Source organism: Gouania willdenowi, chromosome 4, assembly GCF_900634775.1.
Source record: "Gouania willdenowi chromosome 4, fGouWil2.1, whole genome shotgun sequence".
In the NCBI taxonomy this organism is placed as follows: Eukaryota; Metazoa; Chordata; class Actinopteri; order Blenniiformes; family Gobiesocidae; genus Gouania; species Gouania willdenowi.
Window position 1 is genome coordinate 31402690 of NC_041047.1, and position 19847 is coordinate 31422536.

At 45.5% G+C, this 19847-nt stretch overlaps 2 protein-coding genes, 1 long non-coding RNA gene, 4 other non-coding genes and 1 pseudogene across 7 annotated transcripts; 2 read left to right on the plus strand and 6 right to left on the minus strand.

Moving 5' to 3' along the window:
• Positions 1–3950: 3950 nt before the first annotated feature.
• LOC114462203 (uncharacterized) lies at positions 3951–5295 on the plus strand. Its single transcript, XM_028444901.1, has 4 exons — positions 3951–4599; positions 4687–4902; positions 4971–5208; positions 5253–5295. The coding sequence occupies exons 1-4, from the start codon at positions 3951–3953 to the stop codon at positions 5293–5295; spliced, it is 1146 nt and encodes a 381-aa protein (XP_028300702.1).
• A 2299-nt stretch (positions 5296–7594) lies between these two features.
• LOC114462204 (uncharacterized) lies at positions 7595–8980 on the plus strand. Its single transcript, XM_028444902.1, has 3 exons — positions 7595–7708; positions 8073–8109; positions 8207–8980. Exons 1-3 carry the CDS (start codon positions 7595–7597, stop codon positions 8878–8880), a joined length of 825 nt encoding a protein of 274 aa, XP_028300703.1. The 3' UTR covers positions 8881–8980.
• Positions 8981–9743: 763 nt separating this feature from the next.
• LOC114462707 (uncharacterized) lies at positions 9744–9812 on the minus strand (annotated as a pseudogene).
• A 771-nt stretch (positions 9813–10583) lies between these two features.
• On the minus strand, positions 10584–10690 carry LOC114462700 (U6 spliceosomal RNA). The gene has a single exon (XR_003674010.1). It is a non-coding gene; the product is annotated as a U6 spliceosomal RNA (small nuclear RNA).
• Positions 10691–12102: 1412 nt separating this feature from the next.
• On the minus strand, positions 12103–12208 carry LOC114462691 (U6 spliceosomal RNA). Its single transcript, XR_003674002.1, has one exon. It is a non-coding gene; the product is annotated as a U6 spliceosomal RNA (small nuclear RNA).
• A 775-nt stretch (positions 12209–12983) lies between these two features.
• On the minus strand, positions 12984–13090 carry LOC114462705 (U6 spliceosomal RNA). Its single transcript, XR_003674014.1, has one exon. It is a non-coding gene; the product is annotated as a U6 spliceosomal RNA (small nuclear RNA).
• A 770-nt stretch (positions 13091–13860) lies between these two features.
• On the minus strand, positions 13861–13967 carry LOC114462702 (U6 spliceosomal RNA). The gene has a single exon (XR_003674011.1). It is a non-coding gene; the product is annotated as a U6 spliceosomal RNA (small nuclear RNA).
• A 4744-nt stretch (positions 13968–18711) lies between these two features.
• Positions 18712–19466, minus strand: LOC114461887 (uncharacterized). The gene is made up of 3 exons (XR_003673884.1): positions 19444–19466; positions 18854–19034; positions 18712–18772 (listed from the first exon to the last, which is right to left on the minus strand). It is a non-coding gene; the product is annotated as an uncharacterized LOC114461887 (long non-coding RNA).
• Between the last annotated feature and the right edge of the window lie 381 nt (positions 19467–19847).

Below are 19847 nucleotides of genomic sequence, written 5' to 3' on the forward strand. Positions count from 1 at the left end.
CCGTGTAAAATATTAACTAAAAACTGTATTTCACGTTATTTAACACTGGCGAAGGACCTTGTCAAATATTGAATGAAACTGTAATTACTACTGTATAAAAACGCCAATGTGTAAAAACTGCTTAAGACCGCTGAAAATATGTTGCTTTGTTCCGTGTAAAATATTAACTAAAACTGTATTTCACGTTATTTAACACTGGCGAAGGACCTTGTCAAATATTGAATGAAACTGTAATTAATACTGTATAAAAACGCTGACCTGACGGCCAAAAAAAGCAAAAAAACAAATGTAAAGTATTTGTATTGTATTCCATTTATCCATGTATTCAGTATTTAGTTGATGTTTAGTCATATTAAATAGCTGTAGTTAAATGGATGTTTATTAAACATTAAGCATTAAACATGAATGAATAACTGAATGCATTTTTAGAAGAAAAATACCACTAACGTGATTAATTTTGTTAAATTAATAATTGAAATAATTGAGAAGCATATCAATAAAACACAGAATTCAGAAGGAAAATAATAAGTTGCCACTCAAAAGGTGTAGGTGGAAGTTCAAAGAACTTATAAGAAATCCTACCCCTCCTTTGTCATTTTATAGTGCTGTATTTACACAATTCATATTCATAAAACAAAAAAAAAAAGAGAAGCAAAACACTAGATATATTATCGTTTGTTGCCTTAAAAGTAAAATATATAAAAGGAAACTGGAGAACTAGAGTATAATGTATTAGCGTTTATGGTTGTACAAACCAAGATAAAAGAAAAGGCAAAAACAAAAAAACTTTTATACGTGTCCCCCCCACACCTCAACACAGTGTGTTAAATGGGGTAAAATAAGGGTAAAGCTTTCTTATCAAGGAGATATTTTTATTTGTTCATTAATGCTACAAATTTTGCTGTTTTGATTTTATAAATTTGTGGTTTTAATGCATAACACCAATCTTGTAATAATACCTGTTTTTTAACCACATTATATTATTATTTAATGTGTGAATTGTCAAGCTTTAAAAGTCCTTGTATTGCTGTGAGGGGTCATTGACCTTGTGAAAAAGAGAGAATTTTCTCTCTATCACACAATAGGCTGGTTTTTTCCTCAGCTTGACCTTTGAAATTATGTATTTTCACAATAGGGTTGCTAAACAATAAGATGTAACAAGGACATCTTTGAACAAGACAAAACTCAAGATAAAATGGTCCTTTTGAAGTCTTATCTCGTGTGATGACACCTCTGCATCTCCTTAGTGGGATGGGAAATCTTAGCTTCAAAGAGTCTTCAGAACTCTTTCAGTTCACAATACATGCTCCTTTGGTGTGTGGTGTGTGTGTGTGTGTGCGTGTGTGTGTGTGTGTGGTGTGTTGGGGTGACCTGGGCATTGTTAATTTTAATCAACTCTTCTCTGCTTAATGTCTTCTTATTAGAAAAATGGACTACATTCCAACTTTCACCTGGTCCGACTCTGGAGAAATAATCCTGAAGCCAACACCTGATGCGCAGGCCTATGCCCTTGAGGTGCAAGCCGGAGCATGCAGATTGGTGGAGTGAAAGGGCCCGCCAGAGTCATTCAGGATGCAAAGCTGCGTGTCCACCATGGCCAAGGTGATGTGGAGGATTACAACCTGCTCCTCAGTCAACATGACCTGCAGTTTGGCAAATATCGTGGCCAGACCTTCTACTGGCTCCTTTGCAATGACATGGGTTACGCTGTCATGATTGTGGCTGCTCATTGAAGGAGCGTCAGGCTGGCAGTGATAACATGAGCCACACGATGCTGAACAAGGACAGCCTATGTTGCTATGCCAAGCTGTTCCCAGATGTCATGCGGGCTGTTGAGCAGAGGATGCTGTCCGATGGCTCCCTGATTCCAGCATCCTCCTCAGCACTGGATCACAAGGTGGTTGGCTTTGGTAAACACGCCAAACTCAGCTACAAAGATTTTTTCGAATCTTCTGTTGCTGAGGTGCAGAGGTGAGTGTCAGTGTGTTGAGAAATACAAGGCAGCTCATGTTTCCTGCTGTCACCTGACAAACACTGTATTTGATTAGCTACAGGAACTGGCTCCGGAGGACCCCTGCTCGCTCAGCTGGTACAATGATGGACCAGCTGAGAAAGTACGTGCTGTGGAGGGATGAGCAGACGATGAAGGCCTCAACGTCTGCCTCCACCTCCGCCTCTGCCTCCTCCTCCACCTGCCTCCTCCTCCGCCTGCCTCCTCCACCTCCGCCTCTGCCTCCTCCACCTCCGCCTCTGCCTCCTTCGCCTCGCATCTGTCTCTGCCAGCCCTTCATCTGTGTGCCTGTCAATGCGCCATCATCACCCTCACCTCCTCCTCTCCTGTGAGGAGAACAAAGAGGATCGCTGTCATAGGTATCTTCATTCCTGTCCCTTAAACATAGGTGTCTTTTGTCAGCAACTTCTCAAAAAGTAATTTTACGTGGTCCTAACCCTGCATTCTGTGCGTGCTTTTATAGCGTCGTCTTCTGATGATGATGATAGATGATGCGGCGATGGTGTCTGCTGTGGAGGAAGTGGAAAAGTCTGACCTCCCTCGTAAGTACAAATAGATAATTTCAGTAAAATAAACCTCCCCTCTTTGGTTAATGATTTAGCGACCCACTGTATTTTGCAGCTTTGACTACTCCTACACCTACTCCGCCGCCCACCACCGCCTACTCCCGCCCCATAGCACCACAGGCTCCACCTCCACCTGCAGTGTTGAGACGCACTGCTGGAGTGGTCTTCCGCGGACGTGAGTCTTTGTGATTGTATTTATTTCGTTCATGGTGACGGTGTTTTTTTAAGCACGGACATGCAACACTCTGTAGGTGGCAATAATTCTATTCTATTCACATTAATGATTTATTGATTTCCACCCCAGGTTTGTCTCCCTGATGCCTGGAGGGAGACGCTGCCGGCCCCCAGGACAGCATGGCTGGCTCAGCAGGGCCCTCTTCACCAGGGACTCAGCCTGAAAGGCAGCCCTGAAATCAGAGCGTGTGCAGCTCTTGTACCACCCACCGGACCACGGCACATCTACTTCCAGCCTCCAACCTCTCCCGAAGCCTTCTTCCAGCGTCCCTTCTTCCTGTGGATGCCGTACCGGGTGTGGCGCTGCCCCATCGTGTGCCCAGTCTGCAAACACAAGATGACCTCGTGTGGCATATATAAGACAGTGCGGCGAGTGCTGGACCGCGACGGCTGGTACTACATGGGCACAGAGTACCTGGAGTGCCGGAGCTGTGGGAAGAAGCTGGCCTCCTGGTGCCTCAGCATCCTTGGCCAGCTGTCGCAGGAGTACCGATCGCAGTTTTCCCGCTGTGCTCACATACAGGTAGATCTGGATTACACATCGCTGTTTCAATGTTGTGATATGCGGAGTAGATTGAATAAATCTCCTCCTGCTCCTTCTCCATCAGGCTGGCCTGTGATCGGCGCGTGCTCTCCCAGATGAGCTGGTCGCACGCTGGCAACAGCGCCGCGAGGCTGTACACCTTCCTCCGTGAGGAGCACACGAGGGCCTGGATTACTCGCTGCGTGCACTACATGCATGCGTACAGGCAGTTCAACATGCCTAATGTTGAGAGGCCTCCACCTGCCATGTACCCCCAGATGGATCCCGTCCCCGGCCGCAGTGGATCCTGGCAGCCCATGGCAATCATTGCTATGGGCGAATCGAGGAGATGCAGGCCAGCATCACGTCTGTTTACGGCTCGATCCTGAAGATGGACTCCACCAAGAAGGTAACTGTCATGACAGCACTTGGATACGATGGGTCGTCGTGAGTAAACTCTGACTACATGCATTATGCGCATCTGTGCAGATCACCAAGAAGCTGGCCGGACACGTCGCCTGGGACCGGCCGGGTGGGTGACAAAACGTCGGCAATGAGCACGGACAGGTCCTCATCTCCGTGCTGACGGGTGGCCGAGGGCAGCGGCCTGAAGGCCATGGCCCAGGGCCTGATGCGCCGGTACAAGCAGGCGGGGGTGGAGCCTCCCGTGGCGCTGTACGTGGACAGGGACTGCTGCTGCTCCAGCCAGGACGGACGCTCCGCCGCCGGGAGAATGTTCTCAGAGTGGTCCACCCTCAAAGTGAGGTTGGACATCTGGCATTTCATGCGCCGGCTGGCTGGCGTGGTGACCACCGACAGTCACCCTCTGTACGCGAACTTTATGCGCCGCATCTCCGCAGCCATTTTTGTGTGGGACCCGGAGGACGTTGCTCTCCTGAAGCGAGCCAAGGAGGCCGCGGTGCCCGGCTCCTGGGGCACCGTGACGCTGAAGGAGATGGCTCGACACTGTCGGCGTGCCACGCGAGGCACGGAGCTCACGGAGAGGTACCTGGACGACGTTCTGGACGCGTTCAAAGACGCCACGGACACCATGGGCGTCCCTCTCCTCGACGCAGACCGCGTGGAGCCCATTTGGGCCACGCAGCGCCGCCACGTGTGCTGCATCCAGGACCCTCCTCACGTGCCTCTATACCTCCAAACCGGCCAGGTGACCATGGGTGGAGTCAGCCTCCCCGTGTACCGCTGCGCCAGAGGTTCCACCTCCTTGGAGTCGTTTCACCTCCACCTCAACCGGTTCATCCCTGGTGAGTTGACACGACGACCGATGCGCTCTGCAGCCTCGCTCTCTGATTGTCCCTCACCGATCTGACTTCTGTTGTGCGGTTTTAAAGGGACCAGTGCAAACGACATCCATTTTCAGCTCTACCTGCTGGAGGGGCTGACGAGGTGGAACGCAGACCGCAGCCGCGCGACCGTCCAGAGAGGTAGCCGAGGCCCACACCTCTGCTACAGCCCCCGGGAAATGGAGCACGCCAACCAGCTCTCGGTGGAGCTCTTTGGGCAGCGTATGTTGGACGCACACTCGGATCCCTCGCGCCCGTACACAGGTTTGTGTTGTGAGAGAAAAGACGTGTAGAGGGGGGCGTGTCACTCACTTATTCACATGTTGTTACAGGAGAGCTGATTGGAGTGGCCTATCTTTTCGCCCAGACTGGCCAGGTCCTGGAGGACATCCCAGAGGACACGGAGGGACCTCAGGACGAGCAGCAGGTGGATGTAATTGAGGAGGGGGAAGAGGAGGAAGGGCAGGACGTTGACGAGGGCTTCCAGGATCTGATGTTTTACCTGGAAGGCCTCCTGCAAAATCCATTCCGCAGCCGCCGGCGTCTACGGCTCAGCCACAAACGGAGGAGGTGGGTAACAATAAATCCTTTATCGGTGCCTCCATCTGATCAAGGACTGAGGACGGTCTTCTCTCTACAGGTTTATGTGGGCGATGATGGCACTCCCGGCTACCAGCATGTGTCGGACTGGCTGAACGTCTGGTCCAGCTGCGCTTGCTCAACTGTGTTTCTCAGAGGCAGGCGGAGGAGATAGTGCAGTTGTGGCAGAGGCTGCCTGAGCGGGACAAAGCGCCACTCGTTTTTCCACCCAGGTTCAGGGACCAGTTGACGCATGGCCGGTTTAAAAAACCAAAGTCCTCCCGTGCGCCGACAGATTCACGGGCTGGGGTGGAGAGCTTGAGGAGGTGAGTGACACTAAACACACAAGACACGTGTTCTGCCCTAAACGCACCACACTTACTTATTTGTGTATCTTTGGCAGATGTCTCAGCAGTCAGGGGAGCGGACCAGCGCAGAGTCCAGGAGTCAGCCGCCTGGTGGAAACGATCTGCATTCTCCTGTGCAAGATCTTTCCCCAGAACCGGACGACTATCTGGTGTTCGAATCAGCCGCTGGAGTGACATCGTGCGTAACTACGGGTTCATCAGGGAGAACGTGCTAAGTCACCCGATGCTCTCCACAAAACTCCAGCTGTTTGAGATCAACCAAAAACACTGACGCAGTGGTGAGAAACACACACACACACACGATGCAGCCTTTTGCTATTATCTGCTATGTGGATTCCTAACAATCATGTGCTCTACCAGGTTTAACAAGCGGAAGGCGCGTCAGGAGAACGTGGTTCTCTGTGTTGGCCAATGGACAACATCCCACCGCTGACAGGCGACCCTCAGCCTGCAGCACGGAGGATGGCTGCGCCTTTCACCACGCAGCAAGCGTCCATGTCCCTACACCACACATGGCCACCAGTGCTTCCCTTGTTGCCGCAACAACAACCCCAGCAGCAGCACCATCAGCATCAGCACCAGCTGTAGTGCTCCGCCACTGCCACCACCAGTGTTTGACCTCAGACACAGAGGCTGCCAAAAACCACTGCGTGGAAGCAGAAACAGTTGGACCTAAAAAAGAGGAGGCTGAGAGGGAAGGACTGGCGTATGGGAGGGCCAACTTTTCATGCAAATGTCAATTGTGCAAGCAGCCAAAGAAGGCATTGGACACAGCGCTTCCACAGCAAGAAAAGGAAAACATGATTCACTTTTGTGAGGCAACTGCTGGGGGTCAAACTGTGGAGGAAGTTGCTGAGTGAGAGGAAGGAGGAGGACCAGCTTTGATTCCTCAATAAGGTACAAACACGCACCATAATGTTAACTTTGTCTATTTTTTTTCATGGAATACACTGACTGACTGCTGTTTCTCTTTTTCAAAGCGTGTCCATTTTTCATCCATGCCAGTCATCCGGTGGTGGTGGTAATCTACAATGTCGCCACAGCTGCCCTGGGACATACTGACAGAAGCAGGCTGCATTTTTGCATCTACGGCCCCTGTGACCACCACCAACATTCATGCACAATTCATACCCATTCAGACGAGGCAATGTGGGTGAAGTGCCTTGCCTGAGCACACAACAACGGCTCAGATAGAGCAGAATTCGAACCCCCAAACCTTCAGTTATTGGACGACCCACTCTACCACTGAGCCACGATCGCATGCTCTACATTTAAAATGATCAATTGTAAGCAGCTCAAGACAAAAGCAAATGGCCGCAGTCGCTTCCACAGTAAAAGGAGAAAAAAAACAATGATGGACTTCTGTCAGGCCACTGCTGGGAGTCAAACAGCTGAGAATGGCTGAGCGAGAGGAGAAGCAGGAGGAGGACCAACTTTGATCGCTCAATAAGGTACAACCACGTCACCGTAATGTTAACTTTCCTGCTTTATCCATTTTTATCATGGAATACACTGACTGACTGACTGCTGTTTCTCTTTTTTTATTTCTACATTAGAATTGGATTGATTTTAAAGGAAAACCAGATGCGAGAGGACGAGCTGCAGTGACCTGCGATGGATCGGCCATGGATCTCGAGAGACATAAAGATAATCATAATAATAATTCTCAACTTCTGTTACCTTTGAGAAGTGTGTGTGTGTGTGTTGTGTGTTGTGTGTGTGTGTGTGTGTGTGTGTGTGTGTGTGGTGTGTGAGAGTATGTGGTCCTTTGTGTGAGGATTAGGCCTGCTTGAAGTTTTACTGACATTGTTCTTGTAATTACAATGAACTTCAAACCAACTTATTTCTTAGAATCTTCTTGATGTCAGAAACATCTTACGTTGCCTGGCCTTTTGTTTTCCAACAGAGAGAAGAATCACAGCAGGGGGGGTCCAGGAGCCAAGGAAGGATGAAGGGTTGAACGTGGAGGTGTGAAAGCCAGGGCGGCCCTTGAAGCCAGGTGCAGCACAATGAGGAGACTCATTCTCTTTGGAGCAGCAGCAGACAAGGACCAGAGGACCAACAGAGCGAGATCACCACAGGAGTCCAGGAAGAAAAGCAAGGATGAAGGTGTGAATACAGAGGTGTGAAAGCCAGGGCGGCCCTTAAAGCCAGGTGAAGCACAATGAGGAGACTCATTCATCGTTGAGCAGCAGCAGAGAAGGACCAGAGGACCGCCGACAAACCCTGATTCCCAAACAAGGTACGACACCAACACCACAATGTTAACTTTTGCTGCTTTATCCATGAAATACAGCGACTGACTGCTGTTACTTATTTCTGCATTGGAATTAGATTCATTTTAAAGATGGACAAACGCACTCTTGCGAGCGAACCAGCAGGCACTAAAAGAAAAGGTAACTATATAAGACTTCATTTTTAAAATAAACAACTTTATTATAATTCTATAATTTCTGCACTGATTATTGCTGTTGCTAATTTCCACAGTTCTTCCGAAATACGGCCAGCCAGACTGAAGAGAAAGGTAAATTAGAAGAATTCAGGTTGCAAAAGTTAAAATAAATTTACAGTAACATCGCTGCACTGCACTCACTGTTGTCCTTTCTTTTTTTCTTTCACAGTACTCCACAACAGAGCCACACAGACGGGAGAGGAGGCATCCGGGTGCAGCACCTGGAAACCTTTGCTGACGATGATGGCAACCATAAAACGCCACAGCGTTTTAAAGGACTGCCCCTATTGCAAGACCTCTGTCCTCTCGTACGGACATTTCATTCATAAGAATGAAATATACTGCGAGGGGACAGGGGAGACCCTGGGCCTCTGGCTTTACGAGAGGCAGGTCTCGAGGACGACGAGGTGGAGGTTGGAAACCACCTATAACAATATGAAAAAAGGTATTGTCCCGGGGCCTGCTTTCAGGAGGCACTGTCCTAAGTGTGGGCAGCAGAAGACCAGGGAAACGGGCCACACGATCCTGAGGTCGGCCAGGGCAAGCTTTTGCCAGCGCACAGACCCGCAGGGCAGAACGGTGGAGGAGTGGCTGACCCAGATGCGAGGTGGCGTCACCAGCCAGGACATGAAGGCGATGGCGCTCTCTGCCCGGCGGGTCCAGGCCAAGGCAAAGCGGGACCGGCAGAGGATGGAGAGACAGGCGGAGCACAGAGAGATGGTGGACAGCGTGGGCGAAGAGGCGAGGGCTGAGGGCGTCACCAGGAATGCCATCATACAGAGGAGGCGAAGGGCACAGGCACGGAAAGTGCTCGACGACAAAGCCCCTTCTGTGCAGGAGTAGAGTGTTTGCTGTGTGTGTGTGTGTGTTGCTGTGTTTTTTTATTTATCTATTTATGCGGGAGTTTTATAGTGTTTAAGTTACTTTTTTTAATTTATTTATGCGGTGTGTTTATAATTTTGTTTGCAGTGTTTAAGTTACTATTTTTATTTATCTATTTATGTGGGAGTTTTATAGTGTTTAAGTTACTTTTTTTAATTTATTTATGCGGTGTGTTTATAATTTTGTTTGCAGTGTTTAAGTTACTATTTTTATTTATCTATTTATGTGGGAGTTTTATAGTGTTTAAGTTACTTTTTTTAATTTATTTATGCGGTGTGTTTATAATTTTGTTTGCAGTGTTTATCTATTTATGAGGGAGTTTTATAATAAAAAAAAAAGCATTGTTTAAAACCTTGATTTCCTCTTTCTTGCTTCACATTGACAGTTTTGAAAGAATTGATCTGCTTTGTGAGTTTATTGTTAAAAAACAAACACAAAGACAACTTCTGTGAATACAGGTTTATTGTTACCAGTGGATGGACGTGTAAGAAAATCATTACATTAAGACTCAAATAATAATAATTATGATCATCATCTGGTGTGATTTCAAGAGTATATAAGTATAATATAATATAAAATATAAATAAAAGTATAATATAAAAGTGTGATTAAATAATATAAATTGTTAAATGAAACAAATAAAAAGGTGTGATGTCACAATGTTTTCATACGATCCGGTGCGCGTGGCTACTTAGTATGCCGACTCCGCCCGCTCGCGGAGATTGACGGGAGATTGACGGGCGTCCTTGGAGCGCCGGCGCTCGGGAGGCCTGCGAGGCAGGGCGATCGCCGCAAGGGGGCCCCCGAAGATTGGCCCAGATCTTTTGCGCAGGGGCCATGCTAATCTTCTCTGTATCGTTCCAATTTTTCATATGTGTTGCCAAGGCAATCACATTAGCTGACTCCCAGAGGGGGCATTTTAAACCCCTGCTCGCTGAACAACATCCTGACAAATGGTGCTCACTTCAACGTTGCCCTCAGAGCATTCACACATTTTTAACCCAATGCCTTGTAGAGAATGCTCCTGAAGCTCTGGCATTCAAGCTTTGGCCAACTCATTCAATTTCACAAAAATATATTGCAAAAAAAAAGTCTTCATTAGGGCCTTGTGGGTGGAGCATCCAGCTGCAGTTTAGGCTGAGGCCAGCTTTGCATGCCCTGTCCTTTGGGAAGCTGCAATTCACTACATGTCCACTAGAGGGATACAAATTTTTATTTTTTTTTCATGACAAAAGAGTGGGATAGTGGTTTGACTGCAGCAAATGTTCTTGAGCAAAGGCTATGACAAACCACAAAGGTTTCCTTTTTTGTGTGCTTGTACTATTGCGTTAGATTAGGGAATGATCATTGCAGAACAACATCAAAACCTGCACATCGACACTTTGAGTTGCTCCTATTGACAAGTGTCCTTGACACTTTGGCTTCTCTATAACCCTGCTTTTTTCAGGTAAATGCATAATTGTCATGCTCCTTTCATATACCTATACCTTTCAAACTTCAATGTCTTTCTTTGGCTTGTTGTCAACTCTGACTATTGTTTAGCCATTTGACTACAAGCATTTAAATAGGCACTTTCTACTTGAAATTTTCAATAACTTCAGACAACTTTACATTTGGTTTACAGACCCTATTTTTTGACTGGGAAAAAACAGTTTGAAATGCACAAAAGATGGAAATGCTTCACGGATTTGCGTGTCATCCTTGCGCAGGGGCCATGCTAATCTTCTCTGTATCGATTCCAATTTTTCATACGTGTTGCCAAGGCAATCACATGATTGGACTTCCAGAGGGGGCGTTTTAAACCCCTGCTGGCTGAACAACTCCCTGACAAATGGTGCTCACTTCAACGCTTCCCTCAAGAGCATTCAACACATTTTTAACCCAATGCCTTGTAGAGAATGCTCCTGAAGCTGTGGCCTTCAAGCTTTGGCCAACTCGTTCAATTTCACAAAAATGTATTGCAAAGGAAAGTCTTCAAGAGGGCCTTGTGGGTGGAGCATCCAGCTCCAGTTTAGGCTGAGGCCAACTTTGCATGCCCTGTTCTTTGGGAAGCTGCAATTCACTGCATGTCCACTAGAGGGATACAAATTTTAATTTTATTCATTACAAAAGAGTGGGGTAGTGGGTTGACTGCAGTAGATGTTCTTGAGCAAAGGCTATGACACACCACAGTTTGTGAACTGCCAGCCACTTGTCTTGTACAGAATCCTGTGTGTTGTTATGAAAGAAAAGCGAGCAGGAGATAGCAAGTCACCCAACATCAATCAATGTTTGGTCCAAGAACTCAATACAAGTTATGAAGAACTCCAAAGCTGCTTTCAGAATAGAACTCATGTCATTGAAGGTCATGCTGGCTGGAGGGAAAGATGATATGAAGGTTCTGTTCCACTTAACAGATGCCTTGAGGTTCCTCCATGAAAAAGGAAACTTGTGTTTCCTCAAGTTCAAAAACATTATGAACTTCAACAATGCCAGATGGAATTTGTGAGCAATCTCAGGACTTCTTGCGTTGTTCCTAATGATAGATCTTTTCCCTTGTTTTTATTTATTGTTCAACCAGTGATCTAGTTGTTGGATATCCACCCAAATGGAACCAAATAATAACATTTCCAAGACAATCATGGTCGAACTTTTTTGTTGCATTACAAATGACTTTCCAGAATAGAACTCATGTCATTGAAGATTAAGCTGGCTGGAGGGAAAGATTATATGAAAGTTCTGTTCTTCTAAACAGATAGCTTCATGTTCCTCCATTAAAACAGAGAAGTTCAAGAAAATGTTTAACTTCAGCAATGCCAGATGGAATTTGTGAGCAATCTCAGGACTTCTTGCATTTTTCCTCATAATAGATTTTTTCCCTTGTCTTTCTTTATTTTTCAGCGGGTCTTCCTGTTGTTGGAAATCCACCCAAATGCAACCAAATATCAATAATTTGAGTTGCTCCTGTTGACAAGTGCCCTTGGCACTTTGGCTTCTTCATAACCTTGCTTTTTTCAAATAAATGCATAATTGTCATGCTCCTTTCACATACCTATACCTTTAAAACTTCAATGTTTTTAAATGCATTTAACTACAAGCATTTAAAAAGGCACATTTCACTGGAAATGTTCAATTACTTTACACAATTGTACACATGGTTTACGGACAATATTTTTGTCTGTGAAACAGCAGTTTGAAATGCACAAAAGATGGAAACGCTTCACGGATTTGCGTGTCATCCTTGCGCAGGGGCCATGCTAATCTTCTCTGTATCGTTCCAATTTTTCATATGTGTTGCCAAGGCAATCACATTAGCTGACTCCCAGAGGGGGCATTTTAAACCCCTGCTCGCTGAACAACATCCTGACAAATGGTGCTCACTTCAACGTTGCCCTCAGAGCATTCAAGACATTTTTAACCCAATGCCTTGTAGAGAATGCTCCTGAAGCTCTGGCATTCAAGCTTTGGCCAACTCATTCAATTTCACAAAAATATATTGCAAAAAAAAAGTCTTCATTAGGGCCTTGTGGGTGGAGCATCCAGCTGCAGTTTAGGCTGAGGCCAGCTTTGCATGCCCTGTCCTTTGGGAAGCTGCAATTCACTACATGTCCACTAGAGGGATACAAATTTTTATTTTTTTTTTCATGACAAAAGAGTGGGATAGTGGTTTGACTGCAGCAAATGTTCTTGAGCAAAGGCTATGACAAACCACAAAGGTTTCCTTTTTTGTGTGCTTGTACTATTGCGTTAGATTAGGGAATGATCATTGCAGAACAACATCAAAACCTGCACATCGACACTTTGAGTTGCTCCTGTTGACAAGTGTCCTTGACACTTTGGCTTCTCTATAACCCTGCTTTTTTCAGGTAAATGCATAATTGTCATGCTCCTTTCATATACCTATACCTTTCAAACTTCAATGTCTTTCTTTGGCTTGTTGTCAACTCTGACAATATTGTTTAGCCATTTGACTACAAGCATTTAAATAGGCACATTCTACTTGAAATTTTCAATAACTTCAGACAACTTTACATTTGGTTTACAGACCCTATTTTTTGACTGGGAAAAAACAGTTTGAAATGCACAAAAGATGGAAACGCTTCACGGATTTGCGCGTCATCCTTGCGCAGGGGCCATGCTAATCTTCTCTGTATCGATTCCAATTTTTCATACGTGTTGCCAAGGCAATCACATGATTGGACTTCCAGAGGGGGCGTTTTAAACCCCTGCTGGCTGAACAACTCCCTGACAAATGGTGCTCACTTCAACGCTTCCCTCAAGAGCATTCAACACATTTTTAACCCAATGCCTTGTAGAGAATGCTCCTAAAGCTCTGGCATTCAAGCGTTGGCCAACTCATTCAATTTCACAAAAATATATTGCAAAGGAAAGTCTTCATTAGGGCCTTGTGGGTGGAGCATCCAGCTCCAGTTTAGGCTGAGGCCAGCTTTGCATGCCCTGTTCTTTGGGAAGCTGCCAATTCACTACATGTCCACTAGAGGGATACAAATTTTTATTTTTGTTTTCATGACAAAAGAGTGGGATAGTGGTTTGACTGCAGCAAATGTTCTTGAGCAAAGGCTATGAAAAACCACAAAGGTTTCCTTTTTGTGTGCTTGTACTATTGCGTTAGATTAGGGAATGATCATTGCAGAACAACATCAAAACCTGCACATCGACACTTTGAGTTGCTCCTGTTGACAAGTGTCCTTGGCACTTTGGCTTCTCTATAACCTTGCTTTTTTCAGGTAATGCATAATTGTCATGCTCCTTTCATATACCTATACCTTTCAAACTTCAATGTCTTTCTTTGCTTGTGTCAACTCTGACTATTGTTAGCCATTTGACTACAAGCATTTAAATAGGCACTTTTCTACTTGAAATTTTCAATAACTTCAGACAACTTTACATTTGGTTACAGACCCTATTTTTTGACTGGGAAAAAACAGTTTGAAATGCACAAAAGATGGGAAACGCTTCACGGATTTGCGTGTCATCCTTGCGCAGGGGCCATGCTAATCTTCTCTGTATCGATTCCAATTTTTCATACGTGTTGCCAAGGCAATCACATGATTGGACTTCCAGAGGGGGCGTTTTAACCCTGCTGGCTGAACAACTCCCGGACAAATGGTGCTCACTTCAACGCTTCCCTCAAGAGCATTCAAACATTTTTAACCCAATGCCTTGTAGAGAATGCTCCTGAGCTGTGGCCTTCAAGCTTTGGCCAACTCGTTCAATTTCACAAAAATGTATTGCAAAGGAAAGTCTTCAAGAGGGCCTTGTGGGTGGAGCATCCAGCTCCAGTTTAGGCTGAGGCCAACTTTGCATGCCCTGTTCTTTGGGAAGCTGCAATTCACTGCATGTCCACTAGAGGGATACAAATTTTAATTTTATTCATTACAAAAGAGTGGGGTAGTGGGTTGACTGCAGTAGATGTTCTTGAGCAAAGGCTATGACACACCACAGTTTGTGAACTGCCAGCCACTTGTCTTGTACAGAATCCTGTGTGTTGTTTTGAAAGAAAAGCGAGCAGGAGATAGCAAGTCACCCAACATCAATCAATGTTTGGTCCAAGAACTCAATACAAGTTATGAAGAACTCCAAAGCTGCTTTCAGAATAGAACTCATGTCATTGAAGGTCATGCTGGCTGGAGGGAAAGATGAATATGAAGGTTCTGTTCCACTTAACAGATGCTTGAGGTTCCTCCATAAAAAAGGAAACTTGTGTTTCCTCAAGTTCAAAAACATTATGAACTTCAACAATGCCAGATGGAATTTGTGAGCAATCTCAGGACTTCTTGCGTTGTTCCTAATGATAGATCTTTTCTCTTGTTTTTATTTATTGTTCAACCAGTGATCTAGTTGTTGGAAATCCACCCAAATGGAACCAAATAATAACATTTCCAAGACAATCATTGTAAGATATGCTATAGTGTGTGTGTGTTTTTTACTACTTTATTAGTTATAATTAAATGATTAAACGACAGTTAGAATATGAAATTATCCATGATTAATTGTGTGTGTGTTTGCAAAACATATCCATTGTCCACCACAGCTGGTTTAAACTAGTTTGGGCCAGTGTGGGTGTACGTGACCCACTGCATGGACATATGAGCTGTTTTCTCCCCAAAGTTTTTGTGTTTCCATATATGGTATTAAAACTGCACCCAGAGCGTTGTTGCACAGCCCATCTGGGTGTGGTCTATGTTTTTCTATAATAAATACTCCGTTCTGGGGCATCACCTCAGAGCAACTCAACTTATATCGGACTTCTGTGTCTATTTGTTGGGTTTTTCTCCGAGCTGCAGCTCGCACCTCTCTGCCTCTGGTCACCTTTTAAGTCAGATAGTGTTTTTCTCCCTGAGTTGTGATTGAGCAACGGTCTTAACGTATTTAGACCTAACATTCACTGGTGCCGAAACCCGGGACCTTATATCTTTTCTTCTGGATCGACGCAGGCGCAACCGGACCATTAGTAAAACTGCCGGCACCCCCTCCTTTGCAGGGGTGGTCACAGCTTGCTCCAGCGCCGACCCGGGGGACGAGTGACGGGTCCCACGAACCAGGGAGAGCACTGACAAGGTGAGAAGCAGTTTTCCTTTTCACCATAGTAACCCGTGAAGTACAACGGGGAGTGTAGAGACCGTGGTGGGTGACGTAATACTCACACGGCGTGGTAAAGGGACAGAGAGCAGACGGGAGTTGTTGTGTTGGTGTTCTTTGTGGTGACGGTGTCTGTAAATCCTGTGCTGAGAACATGGGTAACGCGCAGCGTAAAGCATTGATGGAAAGTAATGATGTAAAGTTCATGCAGAGAAAGTATCCCGGTAGTTGTTGCTATCTGGAAGATTGGTACAAGAATTGTGGGTTTGCAGGGAAATTGTCAGATGAAGCTGGAATAGAGAAGTGTCTATCTGGTGTGAGGGAAAGAGAGTGAAGGCATTAAAAAAGTTACGTCCTAAACAGGCTGAGTTAATAGCAGACCACTTAAGAGTAGTGTGTATCTGGAAAGATGCTATGAGTATCAGGAAAAAACAGGTAGAGAAAGGTGAAGAGAGAAGGAAACAGAAAGTGTTAGCAGCAGCTAAAATACAGCCTTGTGATGAGACCGTTTGTGCACCGCGTAGAGTTTAGGAGACAGATCAGCAACAGGTTGGGGCTGCAGGAGGATTAGAGGAGGGGGGAGCAGTTGTAGGGCAAGAAACAAAGGGACCTGTGACTAGGGCAGCTAAACAAAAGTCAAAACAGATGAAAGAAAGTGTTGACAGTGAGGAGGATGGGCAATATCATGTAGCTCAGACGGGAATAGAGAAAAATCTATATCCAATTTTACCCATGATAGAGGTAGCTAATCCTCGTGGAGGAGAGCTCCTCGACCCACAGGATCCATTACAGGGTGCCCATCCCCCACAGCTGTTGTTGTTTCGCCCATGGACGGAGCAGGAGGCATTAGATGCCTGTAAGGGCGTATGTGATGTTGAAAAAGATCCGACTGCTTATGCTGAACAAGTACGTGGGTTGATTGAGACATGGCATTTAAATGGACTGGAGGTGGAAAAGGTTCTAAAACTAACACTTAGACACCGATATCCAGTAGTGGTGGGCGGTTTCACGGGGAGACAAGTTAACCGTCAGCCCCTAGCACATAACTCTAATGAGCTGCGACAGCAGGTTGAAGCACTGATGCAAAGAATGAGAGCTACTTACACTAAACCCCCAAGCCACGAAGAAATAAGTGCGTGTCGTCAGAAACCAAACGAGACGCCAATGGAATACCGTGCCCGTTTAGAAACGGTTTTTAGGACTAATAGTGGGCTTCCCCATTCTCCACTGGCGAATGATCCATACCAAATACAGCTAAAAATGTGGTTAATCAGTGGTTTGTTGCCAAACGTGTCAGATTTCATAAAAAGAAACTGTGTCACACACCGCACCCTCACTGTTCCAGAGCTAATGGAATAGTGCCAAAGAAACTTTTATCAGATACTAAAGAATCACTTATGGTGTTGCAAAGCCCAGTCATTCCTAACAAATTCTATACATTGGATCCAGTGTCAACAGGCCCTCGGTCAGTGGTTGGGTCTATGGAAGAACTGCGGGCTAAAATAGCTAAAACATTTGTAGTCCCTACAGATGCACAGACACAGTGGCCACCACATGTTACAATGATTTATGTCAGACCGGACGGGCCACTGCCAGGTCAACCAGACTGGCTACGGAGACCAGACCTATCCCCTGAAGGCAGAGCAACTGCTAAAGCCTGGGAGGAAAAGTTTTTGCGATTGTCACCACAGAAAATAACATTGACAGACGTTTGTTGGTCTCCAGATGGATGGATTATAATCAGAGTGACGTTGCCCCCAGAGTTGACACCAATAAACCCCCCACGCTTTCCACACATCTGTTTACAAAAACCTGCACATAAACAGTGGAAAGATGCAAATGATCTGTTGGCTGCACTTCCTGTCAAGAGTGACCTTTGGAGGAAAGAGAGAGGCAATGTGTCCACATACAAAGGCTCCTTTTGTGGCTTTGTGAAAAAACAAATGTTGAACTGGTGTACTTTGGCGCCCCCTGCTGTGCATTTGGATGCATGACTTTCTGTGTGCACTCTGACTTCAAATGACTTTCCTACAGTACCATCATGTCTGTGGGCTACATCAAAAACAGATGTTGGACTTATGACAACCGCAACATCTGTAACCATAGATCCAGCCACATCCCACAGGCCTCGAATTAGACAATATCCACTCAAATCAGATGCAAAGAAGGAATAAAGCCTGTTATTAATGATTTACTCACTGCAGGTGTGCTACAGGAACATGACGCAGCTGAATGCAACACCCCATCTTCCCTGTAAAAAAGCCACAAGGTGGCTGGAGGATGGTGCATGATTTAAGAGCAGTAAATCAGGCTGTTAAATCACGAGCTCCAAATGTACCAGACCCACACACATTGTTAAATGAATTACAACCCCATCAAAAATGGTTCACTGTAATTGATTTAAGTAATGCATTTTTCTCCATCCCTCTTCATAGTACAGCGCAGGGGTGGTTTGGATTCACATTTGAGAACAAAAAATACTCTTACACTCGCCTTCCACAAGGGTTTTGTGACAGTCCTACTATCTTTTCAGCGGAGATTAACAGATGCATCAGCCACCACACGTGGCCAGAAACCACACAGATAATTGTTTATGTTGATGATATTTTATTGGCAAGTCCCACCAAAGCGGAAAATGAAACAGAGGCTATCAGGCTGTTCACACATTTGGCAAAAACAGGAAATAAGGCCTCATTGGAAAAACTCCAATTTACACAGGAAAAAGTAACATTCCTTGGACATAACATTTCAGTTGAAGGGAAAGAACTTACCACATCACGTAGGGAAGCAGTACAAATGGCACCAAAACCACTTACCGTCAGACAAATGATGGCCTTTTTAGGCCTGGCAAATTATTGCAGGTCGTGGATCGTTGATTATGCCATCATAACTGCCCCATTACAGAACCTAATGTTAGACACACATCAAACTTTAAGCGCACCTTTGCAGTGGACACCTGAAGCGGAAGAAAGCATTTACAAAAGTGAAACAAATCATAACAGGAACAGGGGTGATGGCGCTGCCAGATTACAACAAGCCATTTACACAGTCTGTTGACTGTAAGGACGGTTACATGACATCAGTACTACTACAGCAATATGGTGAGAAGCAACGACCAATAGCCTATTACTCTAAACAATTAGATGATGTGGCTAGGGCGCTTCCCCATTGCGTTCAGGCGGTTTGCGCCGCAGCCATGGCTGTGCATGCGTCTGCTGAAGTAGTGTTGTTCCATCCTTTGACACTGTTAGTCAGCCATGCAGTTGACATCCTGTTGACACAAACAAAAATGTCATTCTTATCTCCTGCCAGGTTTTTACACCTTACCAACACCTTGTTGACACCAGCCAACCTCACTCTAAAGCGCTGTGCTGCTTTTAACCCAGCTACATTGATACCAACAGCTGACGATGGGACACCGCATGACTGTGGACAGTTAGTGTCGGTGACATGCAAACCACGTCCAGATTTGACAGACATTCCATTGGAAGACGGAGATGTAGTTTTTGTAGATGGCTCCTCCTCCAAAGCACCTGATGGAACAAATCATACTGGTTATGCAGTAGTTACATGCGACACTGTGTTAAAATCAGGCAAATTGGCTGGAAATCAGTCTGCACAGGCAGCTGAAATTGTGGCCTTGACAGAGGCCTGTAAACTTTTCAAAGGCAAGAAAGTCACAATTTACACTGATAGCCAGTATGCTTTCTCCACAGTTCATGTGTTTGCTGCTCAGTGGGCTAGGAGAGGTATGAAGACATCTAGTGGTAGGCCTGTGCAACATGCCTCCCTGTTAAAAGACCTCCTTGCTTCAGTCCTCTTACCTACATCATTGGCGATATGTAAATGCAAGGCACATACTGGCGCCACTGATGCTGTCTCCCTGGGTAATGCGAAAGCTGATGTTGAAGCTAAAAAAGCTGCTTTTACTGAAGCACTTACTGTTCAGTTGTTGCCTGTTGATGTTGTACCACTTGGCTTGCCAGATGAAGTCCTGATTGATATGCATGCCAATGCTCCTGAAAATGAAAAAACAAAATGGGTTACTGAAGGTGCTGTTAAAAATGACTCTGGAGTATTCATGTTAAATGACAAGCCGTGTTTGCCTAGAAGTTTGTTTGACGTCGTTGCTAGAATGAGCCATGGGTTGGCCCATGTCTCAACAGGAGGGATGGTAGACATAGTCAAACAGTCATTTCATATACCACTAGGACTCCAGACCCATTTTAAAAACTTTTGTCGTCAGTGTATCATCTGTTGCCGTCATAACCCTCAGGGTAATGTTAGGCCCCCTCGGGGTAAAACACCAGCTGGTACATATCCTTTTGAGGTCATTATGATGGATT

What these genes read in the sequence shown, in the direction of transcription:
- LOC114462203 (XM_028444901.1), top strand. Translation starts at nt 3,951, where the DNA reads ATGGCCCAGGGCCTGATGCGCCGGTACAAGCAGGCGGGGGTGGAGCCT. An exon ending in CCTCAACCGGTTCATCCCTG is followed by an intron (nt 4,600 to 4,686) that starts GTGAGTTGACAC and finishes GCGGTTTTAAAG; the next exon opens with GGACCAGTGCAAACGACATC. An exon ending in TCCCTCGCGCCCGTACACAG is followed by an intron (nt 4,903 to 4,970) that starts GTTTGTGTTGTG and finishes ATGTTGTTACAG; the next exon opens with GAGAGCTGATTGGAGTGGCC.
- LOC114462204 (XM_028444902.1), top strand. Translation starts at nt 7,595, where the DNA reads ATGAGGAGACTCATTCTCTTTGGAGCAGCAGCAGACAAGGACCAGAGG. An exon ending in ATGAAGGTGTGAATACAGAG is followed by an intron (nt 7,709 to 8,072) that starts GTGTGAAAGCCA and finishes TAATTTCCACAG; the next exon opens with TTCTTCCGAAATACGGCCAG. An exon ending in CAGCCAGACTGAAGAGAAAG is followed by an intron (nt 8,110 to 8,206) that starts GTAAATTAGAAG and finishes TTTCTTTCACAG; the next exon opens with TACTCCACAACAGAGCCACA.